At 53.5% G+C, this 15,547-nt stretch overlaps 3 protein-coding genes across 7 annotated transcripts; 2 read left to right on the top strand and 1 right to left on the bottom strand.

The window, feature by feature from the left end:
* Positions 1-876: 876 nt before the first annotated feature.
* Ptgds (prostaglandin D2 synthase) lies at positions 877-3,917 on the top strand. 2 transcript variants are annotated; one of them, XM_029469942.1, is made up of 7 exons: positions 877-1,082; positions 1,528-1,667; positions 1,746-1,822; positions 2,444-2,560; positions 2,713-2,814; positions 3,287-3,312; positions 3,797-3,917. In XM_029469942.1, the coding sequence occupies exons 1-6, from the start codon at positions 969-971 to the stop codon at positions 3,304-3,306; spliced, it is 570 nt and encodes a 189-aa protein (XP_029325802.1). In that variant the 5' UTR covers positions 877-968; the 3' UTR covers positions 3,307-3,312; positions 3,797-3,917. The 2 variants fall into 2 exon arrangements, with proteins under 2 accessions (XP_029325802.1, XP_021011871.1); XM_021156212.2 differs by having other exon boundaries at positions 3,287-3,345.
* Positions 3,918-9,281: 5,364 nt separating this feature from the next.
* Paxx (PAXX non-homologous end joining factor) lies at positions 9,282-15,238 on the top strand. 4 transcript variants are annotated; one of them, XM_021156049.2, is made up of 7 exons: positions 9,282-9,608; positions 9,680-9,740; positions 9,896-9,948; positions 10,036-10,226; positions 10,317-10,382; positions 10,532-10,616; positions 10,693-15,238. In XM_021156049.2, the coding sequence occupies exons 1-7, from the start codon at positions 9,484-9,486 to the stop codon at positions 10,709-10,711; spliced, it is 600 nt and encodes a 199-aa protein (XP_021011708.1). In that variant the 5' UTR covers positions 9,282-9,483; the 3' UTR covers positions 10,712-15,238. The 4 variants fall into 4 exon arrangements, with proteins under 4 accessions (XP_021011708.1, XP_021011709.1, XP_021011706.1 ...); XM_021156050.2 differs by having other exon boundaries at positions 9,283-9,608; positions 9,899-9,948; XM_021156047.2 differs by having other exon boundaries at positions 9,284-9,608; positions 10,689-15,238.
* Positions 11,623-13,543, bottom strand: Clic3 (chloride intracellular channel 3). The gene is made up of 6 exons (XM_021156051.2): positions 13,470-13,543; positions 12,620-12,729; positions 12,416-12,541; positions 12,173-12,279; positions 11,915-12,090; positions 11,623-11,834 (listed from the first exon to the last, which is right to left on the bottom strand). The coding sequence occupies exons 1-6, from the start codon at positions 13,503-13,505 to the stop codon at positions 11,676-11,678; spliced, it is 714 nt and encodes a 237-aa protein (XP_021011710.1). The 5' UTR covers positions 13,506-13,543; the 3' UTR covers positions 11,623-11,675.
* Positions 15,239-15,547: the final 309 nt, after the last annotated feature.

The following is a 15,547-nucleotide window of genomic DNA, read 5'->3' as shown; positions in this document are numbered from 1 at the left end:
GGGGTTCTGGAACCTACCCACTTCCGGTAGCCCCAACATTAGTGAGAAAGCAAGAGACCTTCCTCACAAAGACCACTCAGAGGTTCATACTAAATGATCCTGTGCCCCAGAACCCAGGATAAATAAATGTTCCTGGGCCCCAGGGACGGGATGAAGGGCAGTGTGGGCTGGTTCTCTCTCTCTTCTGTGGTCATTGGTGTCCCATCCAGAGACAGATCTTGGAAGCCAGGAAGAAGCCACAGACTCTGTCCTTACCTATAGAAGCTTGAAGCCCACTGCTTCACCCTTCCCACCCACCACCTCTATGGGAGCTCAAAGGGCCATCATGTGAACCCCAGAAGCTGACCACGGGGGAGGCTGTACTCAACATGCCGGTTCTTGGATTTACTTCAGGGTAGAGTGCGTGAGCTTCTTTATCTTGGTGAGGGTTCCTCATGACTGATAGCCTTTCAGGACCAAATGTTCAAGGCACAAATGGTGCTTTGTGTTCCCTGCTGGGGTCATGGGACTTGGAGAGGGATGATAGGTAGGGCTTGTGAGAAGCAGGTCTTAGCCCTAGGTGGGAAGTGACTAGATTTTCCAGCAGCAGGGAAGCGCCAGAGTACACATCCGGCACCATTCCCACTGTGAGGTATGTGGGCTTTGCCCGGCAGGAGTGGGCAAGGCCTGAGCCAGTTCTGCCTCTGGAACTGGGGTTGGGGGCAGGCAGAGGTTTCTTCTTCTAGGAGGTGTGGGGCTCAGCTGGAACCTCTTACATAATTAGCAGATGAGGCTGCAGCTGGGACAGCCCCCCTCCCTCACACCAACATCACGAGCCTTCAGTGGGCAGTCCTTGGGCTTTGGGTGGAGGCCAAGCCTGACTCATAAATAGGGGGTCTCCACAGTGCCCTCTGCTCGTTCTGCTCAGTCTTCCTTGCTTTGTCCACATTGCTGGCATCAGGCCCAGACACCTTCTCTGCTCTGAGCAAATGGCTGCTCTTCGCATGCTGTGGATGGGTTTGGTCCTCCTGGGTCTCTTGGGATTCCCACAGACCCCAGCCCAGGGCCATGACACAGTGCAGCCCAACTTTCAACAAGACAAGGTGAGAGGGTCCCCTACCCCACACCCAAAGAAGCAGAGCCCTTAGGGCAGAGCCAGGCTTTCTCTCACCAAAGAGGGTGTTCTGGGCACTGTCAGCCTGTGTGCTTGTGCATGGGAGCTGGCTGGAACCACCCTGGCACACAGCCTGGTTGGTCCACCTGACTCCGTCAGGAATGTGGTATCCTCTGATACCCACTTTACCCAATAGTGGACTAGGATGAGGGCTGTGACAAAGACAAGGAGTTCAACACCCTGGGGAAGGGGGGGGTCTCTGCTACCCACTCCTCCATGGGGCGATAAGCCAGCCTGCTATAAAGGGAACGGAGAGGAGAGAGAGGCATGCTGCTAGGACCTGTGTGGGGAGGAGTCAGAGGAGGGAAGACCAGCCCACCAGGGTCTGCCCATGAGGGGCTCATGGAGCAGACCCAGGCATCCACTGGTCGCAGTTCATGGGGCGCTGGTACAGTGCGGGCCTCGCCTCCAACTCAAGCTGGTTCCGGGAGAAGAAAGCTGTATTGTATATGTGCAAGACAGAGGTAGCCCCCTCCACAGAAGGCGGCCTCAATCTCACCTCTACCTTCCTCAGGTGAGACAAGGGGGTATGGCAAATTCTGGGGGGCATCCTGGGGCTTGGTCCCTTACTTCAAGGGTAATCTACCCACAGGAAAAACCAGTGTGAGACCAAGATCATGGTACTGCAGCCTGTGGGGGTTCCTGGACACTACACCTACAACAGTCCCCGTGAGTGAGCCGCTTCCTTATCTGGGTACAGCCCTCTGTCCCAAAATTGTGGGGATAGCGGTCACAGCACATCCAAGGCCAGGTCTGATTGTGAGTCTGCCTCAGGCACACGGGGCTACCTCTCTCTGGGGACTTTAGCCTCTCTGAGGCCCACCCACATTCTTCAAGGTCCCTTTCCTGCCCAAATGGAATTTTCCAGTACTCTACTGCTCAAGTGGGTCACATACAGGCATTCCCCAAATCCTACCCACATTTCATAGTTTCTATCCAAGGACCTCTTTCCACCCCTCACCTGAGCTCTGGCTCCCCACCAGAACCCTATTCCCTTTGCCTTCCGGCTATATTGTAACCCAGCCTGCTGATGTCTTGGGTCTAAGTGTTTTCTACTCTCTCCCCAAGACTTATGGTTTGGAGACAGTGTTCCCAGGCTGTTCAGGCAGGAAGCTAGAAACTGTCTGGTGGCCACCCAGGGGGGACAGGGAGGACAGCCAGGGCAGATGTGGATGAAGAAGACCTGAGACCCTCCCCACAGAGAAGCCCCCAAAGGCCACCCGCTCTGAGCAGAGGGGCGGAGATGTGGGAGCCACATGATCCAATCAGTGTCATTTCTTGGGTTTCCAGACTCGGGCAGCGTCCACTCGGTCTCAGTGGTGGAGACCAACTATGATGAGTACGCTCTTCTATTCAGCAGAGGCACCAAGGGCCCAGGCCAGGACTTCCGCATGGCCACCCTCTACAGTAGGTATCCCAGCCCACAGGTCCACGCACAGGGGAGATGCCTGAGGTTGGAAACTGACCAAGACCTGACCCTAGAGGACAGTAACAAAGGTGTGTGGGAGCAGGGCGGGGGCTTTTTGCCTCCTGACACCAGACCGTTCTTTATCTACCAGGCAGAACCCAGACTCTGAAGGACGAGCTGAAGGAGAAATTCACCACCTTTAGCAAGGCCCAGGGCCTCACAGAGGAGGACATTGTTTTCCTGCCCCAACCGGGTGAGGGGGGCTAAGCGGCTGGGGAGGGAATTATAGTCGGATTAGTGCAGCCTCTGGTTGCAGCGAGTGAGGGCGACTAGGGCGAGCTTAGCCTTGCCCTGCTACCTGATAGTCTAGGGGGCTTCAAGAAATAAATGGAGGTGTCAGTCTGTCCGACATTATTACATCTACCTACAGCCCCTTTTATTGGGAATCCTGTTCCTGGTGGACACCTAGCTCCCCTGTCTGCTAGCCCCCTAGCTAGGAGTACAGGGGTGATACTGGAACAAACAGATGGAGAAAGACACCTTTTATGTTTTAAAGGACAGATTGGAGCAGAGGTGGGATGGAGTCTGAAGTTTGGGGGCTCAGCCAAAGCTAGTTCTCCATGGCCTTGGGGAGGCTTCTTAGAGTCCAGGGAGAAGCATGGAGTCCTGGTGAATGTGTGTCTAAGCCTGGTGCTCACTACTTCCCTGGGCTTCTTTCTTGGCAGATAAGTGCATTCAAGAGTAAATGCAGGTGAGAGAAGTCAGTCAGAGGGCTGGTCACATGGTAAGCGCTACTCGGCCACTTACTCAATAGGGTGGCCACTGAGTGGTCACATGACGGGAGTGGTGTGGATACAGCTCCCAAGCACAGGCATCCAAGTGAGGCAGTCCAAAACAAGGTATAGTTTCAATACCAACGGCTAAAATAGGGCTGATGGCTCAGGGCTCGTGGGGAGAAGGATAACAGTCCAGGCGATGGGGAGAGATCGCCGTCCCGTGAAGCCTATCCCACAGCAGGGGTCTCCAAGGAGCCAGGATGGGCAAGATCAGGAAGGGGAATGGTCAGGGATAAAGATGGCAAGTCAGAGAGCTCCACATTAGTGCCATTGACTGTGCCTTTGGGACTATAGGCTCTGGAGGAATATTCTAGGAGGCCCTGGCCAGAAGTGCTGTTTGGGTCCCACTGGGGCTAAGGGTGCTGCTGTGTCACTGATGGCTCTTGTTCTTCTGTCCAGGTGACCTGGCCTCAGGACTCCTTTGCTCTGTCACTCTCAAAATCCCAGCCCTGGCTCCCCAAAGTGCCTCTACAACCTCCAGCTTTGCCTTGACAAAGAAATAAAAGTCCAAAGCAAGTCAGACGTTTGCTTTTGTCTGTCTGTCCTCTAGGCCTCTGGGCTGTCCTATATCCCTCTTATAAATTTCTCAATATAATGACCAGGAAGATGCCTGTTCCTGCTCAAGCCCTGACTAGGAACAGCCTGACTGATGTGCCTGGTTCAGCAGCTACTCTGCATAGGGAGGCTGCAACCTCACCACATGCCCCAGCCAATCTAGTCACAGACCTCAGCTAGGCTGCTGTCACTTAATTGCTAATCCTTCAAACATGTGTCCACCCCTGTGCATCTGGGGAGCCTCGGATCCCATAAGCTTTCAATGTGGGGTAAGAATCTTTGTATTAGACAATACATTTGGAAGGACAAAAAGGAGTTGTTTTACAGATACAGATTGACAGAGTGGGCTGGAGAGGCTGCCTGTACCTCTGCTCCTACCCCAACCCTCTGACTAGAGCCCTAGTCAAAGGCACCAAAGCCACAGATGGCCACCTAATTAGCCCCACTTTTCTTCCAGATTTCCACCTGAGCAGCTATTCCCAATCCCTCATCTCTTTCCCTCTGGTTCATAGTGAACAGGTCCTAGACCCAACAGACCACACCAAGTCCTGGGTCAGTGAAGAGGGTTGCCTCTAGGAAGTCTTCCGGGAGAAGGGGGCTACACTATGCCTGATCTGACATGCCAGAACTGTTTGGCAGCCCTCAGGCCCGGAGGCCACTAAGCTCCTGCCCCTGACTGCTGAGCTCCTTACCCGTCCCACATGAAACATGGGCTGACAGGATGTGGTGGTGTGAGCCAGGTACAATTCAGTCAGCGGTCTGGCACAGTCACTGTGTTCCAGGACAGGCCAGCTATCTCAGGGCATCTTGGGGATATGAAGGCCACTGAGAAGCCATGACAGTCCCTTGGCCTGGAGGATCCTCTGAATGCTGTGGCTCTGCTGATTTGTTCTTTGCCCTGCTTAGAGTGTCCCCGGCTCAGGTCCCCAGGCAGGACAGCCTGATGTCAGCCAGGGAAGTCCACACCCTCCCCACACCCTCTCCTTTCACCTTCTTCACCCCAAGCTTTTGTGCACACTTTCTTTGGTTCCAGCCTGTCAGGGTCTTGGACTTAAAGGCCTCCATCCATTTGTTACAGTAGACCAGAAATGGCCTTGTGTATACAGTGTCCTGGACCAGAAGTTGGAATAAGTTGTCTCAGTCTCCAAACACTGGCTTACAGTTGTTCTAGGTACAGAGGTTATGGGCCCTGGACACTGAGCTTTGGCAGGAAAGCAAGAGATCATGACAAGATGAAGTGGGCTCTTGCAGCATGCAGAGGATTCTACCCAGCTTCCCTGCCCTACCCTGCCATTCAGAGGACCCAGCACACACTTGGGACTACATCAGATAACCAGGGGTTCCAGGACCATGAAAGATGCACGTGGTCCTAGTGAGCGCCATGCCCAATGGTGGCCTGGCTGTCATGTGGTATCTCACACGAGTGATCCTATGAAACTCACCTTCAATTTACCCTCAGACGAGGAAGTGTGTAACTCAGTGAAGTGAGTGGGGTGGGGATCAGATCTGTCTCTGGCATACCAAAAGTACAACCCATAGACTCCAGACAGCCTGGGCAGTGGAGACCCAAATAAGAGCCACAGAAGCCCGCTCTCCAAAGGACCTTGGCCTACACTGAAAGTCTGCCTATGGCCTGTGTGAGGAAACAAGGTCTGTATGTCTGTGTGCATCTACGGAGGAGGCTGGAGATTCTACACACCCTCCTTTCCCGCTTCCATCACCCTGTAAGCTAAAGCACTCAGTCCCCTTGTGAAGGCCAACAGGAGACCCCATGACAGCTCTGCATGGGCAATGTCCTCAGCTCACTGGGGCTGCCTGAAAACGCAAGGCAGATCTTGGTGTTGAGCACCTTCAAGGGTCACTGGTGGCTCGGGTGTGGAGATCTTTCTCCCCAGGCCAGGTGGCAGATGACAGGAGAGAGAAGCAACCTTCACCAAGAGTGCCCTAGCCAGGCAGTTCAGCAACCCAGGTGAGGGGTTTGGATAGCCAAAAGATTGTCATTTGGCAGCAGGGAAAGAAGTGGGGTGGGGAAGCTCATTGTGTAGGCTGCAGGACTGGGGTAGCCATCTTGGGAAGTGTCCCAGGGGTGGCTTCTATGTTGGGGAGCTTCCTAAGTAGGCAGGCATCTTTGAGTCCTGATCAGCAACCCACCTTTCACTTTTAGTCATGACCTAGAGTAGCATTCCTGTGCTCTTCATGGACAAACCAGAGCTTTTGCTGTGATGTACTTCAAGACAGAGAAGCAACACTCTCCAGTCGTTGGCAGAGGAGCTGGTCCTGATAACCTCCAGTACCAGACACAGACTCCCTCTCCTGGAGCAGTGTCCCCAGCCTGGGTGGGAGTACTGCCCAGGACACATTTCATCACCTGCTCACTCATGGAGAAAGAAACTTTGTTTCTCAGAGTGTCTTCTTGAGACTTCCATGTTTAAGAGTCTGTAGCAGGGTGGCCAGGTGTCTAGGCCAAGTGAAGGGGCAGAATGTTCAAGTCAGTACACACAAGAGACTATCACTGGCTGAGGGTGGAGGACTTAAGGAAGGGACAAAGGCATTCATGAGATCTGCTTTCTCAACAAATCAGTGTGTTGGGCACAGATGAGTGTCCTCAGAGTTCCCTCCCAATGCTCCACTCTAACACCAACATAGAACTACATTGGGCATGGTCTCCAGCAGGGAGAAGGCAGGGAGGGCTGGCCACCATAGCTTCAAACAGCTGCTGTGTCCCTCCAGATCCTTACTGCCCACTTTCAGTAATGTTTGGGGTTTTCAGTAATGCTCCACCTGCTCCTTGTATTGGGTCCAGCCACCTGCGGGATCAGTTGGCTCATGATGCCTCTATGCTGAGTCTTCACCCAAAGAGCTTCCTGTTTTTCTCTACAGCTCCCCAGGCACAATAAACATTTTGGTGAGGCTGACAGAAGCAGTGTTTCATAGGGGAGTCAGAGAGTGGGTGGTGGGTGGCAAGGCCTGTCTAAATCTGGAAACCACATAGGCTGGGTCCTTTAGGGCAGTAGCTGCAGGGAAAGGGCTACACCTTAGTTCTTCTTGGGAAGACCCAAGGTGCCTAAAGGCCCTTCTTGGACCCTGTAGTCCTCCCCAGCATCTGGCCTAAGAGTATGATACGGCTGGTTTAGCTGCCCTGAAGCTCCCGCTTTGGAACAGCAATTACATGAGGCAAGCCATATTCCACCCTGTTCCATGTGTGTCCTGGGTCCCGGGAGCCACTGTAGACAGATTCAGCTTTCAAGTACCTCAAATAGAAGGCCACTGAGATGCCTCTAAAGGCAAAGGTACTTGCTGCTAAGTCTTATGACCTGAGTTTGATCCCTGGGACCTAAGGATGGAAGAAGAAAACTAACTGCCCTTTGACCTCTGACCTCTGTACCATGACACACATACACCCACTCACAATAAAATGAATAGAAATGCTTAATAATAATAAACTGAGGGAGGTGCTCACATTGGCTCCAGTCTCTACTTGCACATATGTGTGTATATGTGAATATGTAGAACACACACACAGGAAGGTAAGTGTATTATTCTGTATAAACAGTATAACTTGTTTGGCTTGTGTGTGTGTGTGCTAGGACCCTGTTGTGTGCTGAGCAGGTACCTGGGATCCTTGGGCTTCAGCCTTTCCATCTGGATTTACAAGTGTGTTCCACCACTCCCTGAAGTACCAATGTTTGAAGAGACAAAATTGTCCTGAATTGTTTGAGGGTATAGTTCAGTGACACCTGTAATGCGAATATTATGCAAAAATTAATAAAATAAAATAGAATTTAATAAAAATACTGATTGTAAATTTGTCAAAGTGTTGATAATTCTTCCATCTGGGGCTCATTATGCTATTATTTCTGCTTTGTAGTCGGTTGAAAGTTTTTCACTCAAATTGGTAAAACAAACAAAACAAAGCAAACAAACAAAACCAGCAGCTCCATGGGAGGCTGAAAAACAAATCCTTGCAGACTTTAGCAGCCTAGAACAAGAAGTAGCAGTATCTCCAGGTCCTTAAGGTCTGGGACAGGCCCCTCGAGTGGAAGAGGATGTCGTTCACCATCTCCCAGACCCGAGGCCTGGACAGGACTCTGCTTCCTGGCTCAGGCTCAGGCTCGGGCTTGGGCTCTGGCTCTGGCACAGGCAGGCCTCCATACTTTGATATCAAAGGTTTTCCTGGGTTGCCTTGTGCTGTGGTGAGCAATGCAGTAGGGATGGGAGAAATGACAGACATCATTTCTGCCACATTCCAATGGCTAGAATAGAAGCAAGACCTTAGATGCAGCTTCTAGAAGGGGTCAGACAATGGTGGAGATGTAGGCAGACATCAAGGCTGAGCCAGAAACTCCTAAAACCAGGATGTACGGTACACAGTGAAAAGCAGGGAAAGTAAGACATGGGAGAGAGGGATGGAGACTTGGCAGAGGTGAAATATTCTACGTGGATCCTCAAGAGGACACTTTCAAAAGAGCTACAGGTAAGTACACCCCGCTGGAGACAGGCAAAAAACCATGCACTCAAAGGCTCTGGTCCTAGGGTTGAGCAAAACTAGAGGAAAGTGGGAATTGAGTATGTTTGGCTGATGGCACTTTTCAAATGTTAGCACAGTTCACGAAGTTACTAACCACTCTCACCATGGTTCTCATAGGTTCATGCTAGCCCTCTTCCACAGCCTTGGGAAGACTTCTGTTCCCATCGGGGCTCCTCCTGAGCACACCCTTTGCTGGGCTCCATTCTCTGCAGGTGGCATCGGCCCCTACTATGCAGGCCCTGTGTGGATTCTCATGAGCATTTGCTGCAATGTGAGTGCTGTCCTGTCGGATTAGTCATCTCTCCCATTAGATCTCAGGTTCCAGAGACCTCCTGTTGGTGAAGGTGTCCTCAGGGCTGACAGGTAGCACACAGAGGGGGATGACTCAGACAATGGGAGGGTATTACCTGGGAGAAAATTGCATCTCCAAACGTTTCCACATGTACTGTACTTACTCTTGTATTTTGGTTTGTTACAACTCAGCTTTAGAAAGAGATGTGTTTATATCTAAAGTGACAGGAAGGGACAAGTGACCAACAGTTTGGAGGCCCTGCAGGACAAGCCCATGGGGGATAGATAGGAAAGAGGACCGGCATTGAAGAGCGGCAGATATGTTGCTAAGAAGGACCCAGAAAAGCGGAAGAGCACAAGGAGTGAGGCCATAGTAGATCTCTGTTTGGGTGCAAGGGCCAAAGGACAGAGCCCAGAATAAAACTGAGTAGCTAATGCGCTAAACCCCGCCCTCCGAGTGCTTCCCGCCCCGCCCCACGTGCTAAACCCCGCCCTTTAGTCAGCCTCATACTCAGTGCCTCCTGGTGCCCGGAAACAATGTCAACCTTGAGTACCGCCCATCCCAGCAGCCTTGTCCTTCCGTCCCTCCAGACACCAGAAGTTCCGCCACCGAGCGGACACCTTAGCTTGTGAGTCACCGAGTTTGTACTTCTGCGCAGGCGCCCTCAGCCCACTTCTAGCTTGGCTCCTGCGGCGAGACCGCCCTCATGTCATGGCTCCTCCGCTGTTGTCGCTGCCGCTTTGTATTCTGCCGCCGGGTTCGGGCTCCCCCCGCCTGGTGTGCTACTGCGAGCGGAAGAGTGGTGGAGACGGGGACCCCGATGACTTCAACCTCTAGTGAGTGGAATCTAGGGATGTGGGGTGCGGGAGCATAGCGGGCGCGGTGCCTGACAGCCCCTCCCACCCAGTGTGACGGACGCCGCGGAGCTCTGGAGCACCTGCTTTTCGCCTGACAGCCTGGCGACGCTCGTGAGTAACAGTACTGGGGATAGGAGACATCTGGGAGCTTGCCACCCTCCCCCTCTCCATGGCAGTGGTTCTAATAGCATTTCCAGGGTAGGTCAGTTTGGAATGTCCAGTGGGTCCAAGGTCCTGGGCGGTTAGTGACAATTCCTTGTTCCCAGCAGAAAGCCCGATTTGGCCTAAGTGGGGCTGAAGATATCCATTCCCGGTTCAGGTGAGTTCCAGTTAGGGAGGCCATGTGAATGAGGAGCTTGGGGTACTGCTAACACATCCTGGCCATAACACACATCTCCCTCCTTAGGGCAGCCTGCCAACAGCAGGCAGTGACTGTAAGCCTGCAAGAAGACAGAGCATTGATAACCCTTTCAGGGGATACCTCTGCCCTGGCCTTTGACCTCTCCAAGGTGCCCAGCCCGGAGGCAGCCACCAGGCTGCAGGCTTTGACTCTCAGCCTGGCAGAGCATGTATGCAACCTAGAGAGGCGGCTGGCAGGTACTGTATGTGTGGGCACCTGTACCTTCCCTCAGGCATGCTTTTGCAGACCCTCCTGGCATTGAGTGAGATGCCACGACTCTCTCTCAGCTGCAGAAGAGACCATCACTAGCTCCAGGAAGAACACCCAGCCAGCAGGCACTCAGTTCTTACCAGGTAAGGGGTGGGCCTGGCATGTGGGCTGGGGCTGTTCTTTCTCTGGAACTGCCTCTCCAGATGCCTCATGGGAGAATCTTTCGATGTGGACAGAGTTCTGGCCAGGGTTCTTTGGAGTTCAAGATTTCCCTGATCCTATTTTCTGGCAGAACTTGATCACCAGAGAGGCAGCTCTGGGCCTGGGGTCAGGAGACGGTGTCCAGGGGAGTCTCTCATCAATCCTGGCTTCAAAAGGTACTTGCCACCTGTCTTCCCTACCCTGGTCCCTTCCTTTTCTTCTATGTATTACATACTCTTGTCTTCTAGTAAGAAACCAGCTGCTGGTGTAGACTTCGATGAGACCTGAGGACAGCAAAGCCTGTTACTTGGCCAGGAGCCTGTCTGCAAGGAAAGGGGAGATCTAGGACCCACTAATCAGAGACACCCTTTGCTTCACTCCCCCTGTGGTCCTGCTGTTGGGCAAAGGCGCCTCTCATCCCTTCTCCGTCAAATAAACTGCTCCCTCAGGGAGAGATGCTGGGCCAGACTTGACTTGTGAAGATTGGCCTTGGGGAGGGGGCACGAGAAGACCCCTCTGGTGTACTGTGGAGCCCTGGGATGCAAACAGATGCATCAGGCTCTCGGCATCCAGAAGGCTCTCCTGCCTAGGTCTTAAGGCAGGCAGCAGAGCTTTCTCAGACCTACTGTGTTGATTCTGCATGGCCAGCACAGAAGCTGAGAGGGTCCTGGTCTGGTAGAGCCAGAACTCTCTAAGGCTTAGAATGGTGTCCCACACTTGCAAGCCCTACCCAGGTAGCACAAAGGCGTTGTCTTGGAGGCCACCACAGGGCATTAGACAGTAGAAGCCCCTTATAGGAGATATGGTTGGCCCACAGCCTGTGGCTGGACTGAGGAATGTAGGCCTGCCCCCACCCACTTGGCCAGGATCCCAGAGGCTGAGCTTCATGGGGCTCTGCTCCCCACCCTCCTTGGCCATCCAGGGCACCCCGCCCAGCTCTGGCCTGACTGGTTTGGGAGACTAATCCAATCCCCTAGATCCCTGATGCCTCTGTGCCGGGGCAGCTGTAAGGGGCCCCAGGCCTTTGTTCCACACCATGGAGGAGGATGAACTGTGCTTTGCCCAGTGGACTCTCTTGTCTTCAGCATTTGGGGCCACCACTTTTAACTCTGTTTCTCACCATAGGGTTGAGGTGGTGTAGTTGTGGATCTCTGGCCATTTGGACGTTCAGGACACAATTACTTGGGGCAGAGATGCTTTATGGGGCTGCAGATGAGTGTATGAAAGTAGGGGGGCTAACGGGGGTGCACAGCAGGCTGGTAGGCAGCCAGGATCTCTGCGCTGTGTGGACACGTATACTTGAACTCCTTCTTCTGCAACGCACTGTCCAAGTAGCGGCGAACGCAGGACAGTTCCGCGGGGATGGGCAGCTGGCGGAAGTGTGCACACACGGTCTGTGGGTGCAGCAGAGCATGGTGAGGGTCTCACTCGATGGCCCCCACACCCACACCCTACCCGCTGGTCCCTTACTCACATCCACAATGTGCAGCTTGGGTAGCAGACTGCAGTCAGCCAACGTGAACTGGTCACCATCGAGAAAGCGGCGGTGGGACTCACGAAGATGTGGCTCCTGCGCCAGTTCATGGTCCAGTGGTGAACGCAGGTAGCTGTCCAGCCTGGTCAGGGCCCGGAGCAGCTGCTGATACAGGGCTTGGGGGCAATGGTAACCATGAGGACTCAGCCTTGACCTTGGGTTAGCCCTCCTGCCTAGACCTGCTGGCCTGTGTCTCACCATTGTCCTGTGTAGGCACTGGGTTCTTGATGAAGGCAGAGAACTTGTGGAAGATGTCATTGCCCGCTGTGTTGGACTCCCTGTACCTGGGTGCCAGGCTAGGGAAGCTATGGGTGTGAGTAGTTTGAGAATTCCAGTCAGACCCTCAAGTACACTGTGCCTCAAAGCACCCTTCCTAGGCACTCTCCCAGGTGTCCCCCAAGGAGGTCCCATCTTTGCCCTCCTGCCCCATCAGATGCTCACTCAGGTGGCCCCAATGTCTCCTCCAGAAACTCCTCGATCTGCAGTGTGTCTGTCTTGACATCCCCGTCGTACAGCAGGATGGGCAGCTGTGAGCCTGGTGCAAAGTCCTTCAGCACATCCAATGCCCTGTGAACACCAAGCAGAAGGGAGGTGGCTGGCCTGAGGTGGGCAGAGGCCAGGCAAGGGTCCAGGGTGGTGTCTCACCTTCGAGTGTCCACTGTGGTGAGTGTGAAGGGCACACCCTTGAGGAGTAGGACCATGAAGAGCCGCTGACAGGAAGGGCAGTGTCCTACGCTCTCGCCATCCTCACTGGCCTGGGTGGGTGGAACAGAGGTGTCAGGCTCTGGGCAGACCCAGGAATCCTGACACCTGGCTGGGTGGAACTCTGCCTCCCACTGCCATTGGCTCTGGAGGCAGGCTAGGGCTCTGGCCTGGTTGGGCATGGCATCTACAAGTGTCTAGTGAGGGCCCTTGAACTGATCGCTGGAATGGGGAGGACAAAAGAAGTTGGGAGCTTAGAGGCCTAGGCTTGGGGTCCTGCCAGAGGGTTCCAGTCACAGAGACTGACTGCAGGGTGGGGCAGGCCAGAGATTCATCCTCTAGTTATTAACCCACACAACTGGGTATTGACGCTAACAGCTCAGGGAAGGAAGGGAAAGAGACCAAAGAGGAGACCAGGACCTGCTCCCACTCAGGTCTGAGCACTGGCCTGATAGCTAAAAGGGCCATCTCTGGCAAGCCCCCAGTCTGGCACATGATCCTGAATCTGTACTAAATGCCAGGTGCCAGCTACCAGATTGACACCTCACCAAGAAGCTTTCTCCCAGAGCTGGGCCAGGTCCATGAGCCAAGGGGAAGAGCGGGACCCAGGCTCTCTGATCCTCCTTATGGTAGCTCCTCACCCAGGATGCCTGGCTCTACTCAGCCCTGTGTGGGGCAACTCAAACCCACCACAAGGATAGGGACTTGGGCACCATTAGGAAGACCCACCCCTCCTCCCAAATAGCAACAAGAAAAAAGCCCAGCTCCCCTTCCAGCCCAGCCTGCCCAGAACCTTCACAAATAGCTGGAGCTTGGTGGTTTCAGCCATGGTGGGAGCTGAGGCATCCAGCGGCGGCAGCAGCAGCCCAGGGCACAGGGTGTGCCTTGGGAGCTCTTTAAGTCTCTCTGATGCCCCACCCTCCCCAGGCAGTGGGCCCGCCCCACGAAGCCACCTAGGCAACAGACAGGTTTCCAGAGCAGAGCCTGTATAAGACCAGAGTGTCCGTGCTACCAGCGACCACAGGAGACCTGAGTCTCAGGGCCAGGTGTGAGTATGGGAAGTTGGCTCACAGCAAAACACTGAAGCCTCAGTGTGGTTGTGAGGGGAGCTAGTGTGGTGAACGCAAACTGGGTTGATCTCAGCCCAGGAGCTGCCTCACAGCCTTCTGCGGCTCATTCTCCATTGTCAAGTCCTTATCCCAGAAAGTCAGCCAGGGGGTGGGAATGAGTGGGAAATGCCTCAGTTTACCTGTCTGTGTGACAAGCCGTTTCGGGAGAGATGCCCCCTCCCTCTGACAAAACCCAGTCAGGTAGGGTGGACCCGCATTCCAAACATGTTCGTGGCCGGCAGGCTGATAAGCCTGGTTTTGGTGTTTAACCCAGCTGAGCAGTGGACTCCGTGCCCCCATCCTGTCCACACAGGCTCAGAGCAGCTTTCTTACTCTTAACCTCGACCTTCAGTTGGCACCAGGAAGGGTTAGAAACTACTACCTAGTGGCTGAGGTCCCCAGCAGGAAGGAAAGGGCCAGTATGGTCTGACCCTATCAGGCACAAATCTGCCATTCGGCCTTCCCAAGCCCACTGGGCTTCACAGTGGGAGTGCCTTTGGCATTCTTTGTGTCTCAGCCTGTGTTTCACAGCAGCAGCCATCCAGGAGAGCTGTTCTTTAGAACCTGTGCTCACAGAGAACCAGCACTGCCCACTGGCTAAGACCAGGACCTAGGGATTGCTTTCTTGTCTCTGGTAGGCTGGTGCCATCCAGGCTACACTGTGAAGCCAAGGTGGCTCCATACCTGCCCACTCACCTGCTCACGTGCCTGACTCCTAGTCAGGGCCTCAGCTGTGCCAGGCTTCCCTCCTCCTTAGCCCTGCCTTGTCATTTCCCTGACCTCAGCCAGAGTTGAAGTGGAACACAGCTCTGACATCCCTGGAACCTGGATTTGTGTCGGAGGCTCGGTTCCTCCTCTATCCGACTCTTGACTCCTAGAGTCAGTTTTATTTTGGCTTCATACTGACATGGTCAGCTTTCTGTTTCGTGGTTTTCTGTCCTTTGCAGATGACAAATCATCACTGTGGGGCAGCCCTGAAGCCTTTCCCAACTGCCAGTGGTCACCAGACACACCGTATTTATATATTTTTGCAAAGTTGACCTTACAAATCCACAAGGAAGGGATGAAGTGGACATACAACATGAACATGGCTTAGAGAGAAAGAAACAAGCCAGAGTGACGCCAGCTGGCACTTCCTTGTTTCGGGGGAGCTGTGGACATGTCCTGTGTCAGTCTGTGCGTAGTGGGAGCCATCGGTGCTCCACTCCCATGCTTGCAGCTTCCTGGACTCAGCTACAGTTTGCCTCCCAAAATCCAGGGTCACCACTGCACCATTGAACTGTGTCCCACAGGGTACCATCACAGAGAATGGACAAAAATGGGCCCACAGATGCATGCCAACAGAGTCTGATATTATAGGTTTATTGTTTTGGAATCTTAACCCCCTGGATCTGTGATTTTTGTTGGGGGAGATATTGTCCTTAAAGAGGCAATCAAAAAATGAGACCACCCAGTAGGCTCTAATTCAAAATGACTATGTCTTTTCAAAAGGGGAGTTTTGTGGCTAAGGTATTTTTCAGTGGTAGGGGAGATTTGAAGCCAGAGGCATGTGCACAGAACATCCTGTGAACATTATGACAGAGGGGGCAAGGTGGTAGGCCTATGCTCCACGGATTGATTGTCAGAGTGTACAGCAAAGTCTACAGGTAGGGGAAGGGCCTGGAACACATTTTTCCTCAGGGTTTTAGTGGAGCCAGCCTTCCCTAAGCCCAGTCTCTCTTTTCTCCGTCTGGTAACCACAGCAAAGCAATACAAACGGAAA

This window comes from Mus caroli, chromosome 2 (genome assembly GCF_900094665.2).
Source record: "Mus caroli chromosome 2, CAROLI_EIJ_v1.1, whole genome shotgun sequence".
NCBI classification, from domain to species: Eukaryota; Metazoa; Chordata; class Mammalia; order Rodentia; family Muridae; genus Mus; species Mus caroli.
Note: the sequence above shows the minus strand (reverse complement) of the source record. Positions and strands in the feature narration are given on the sequence as shown.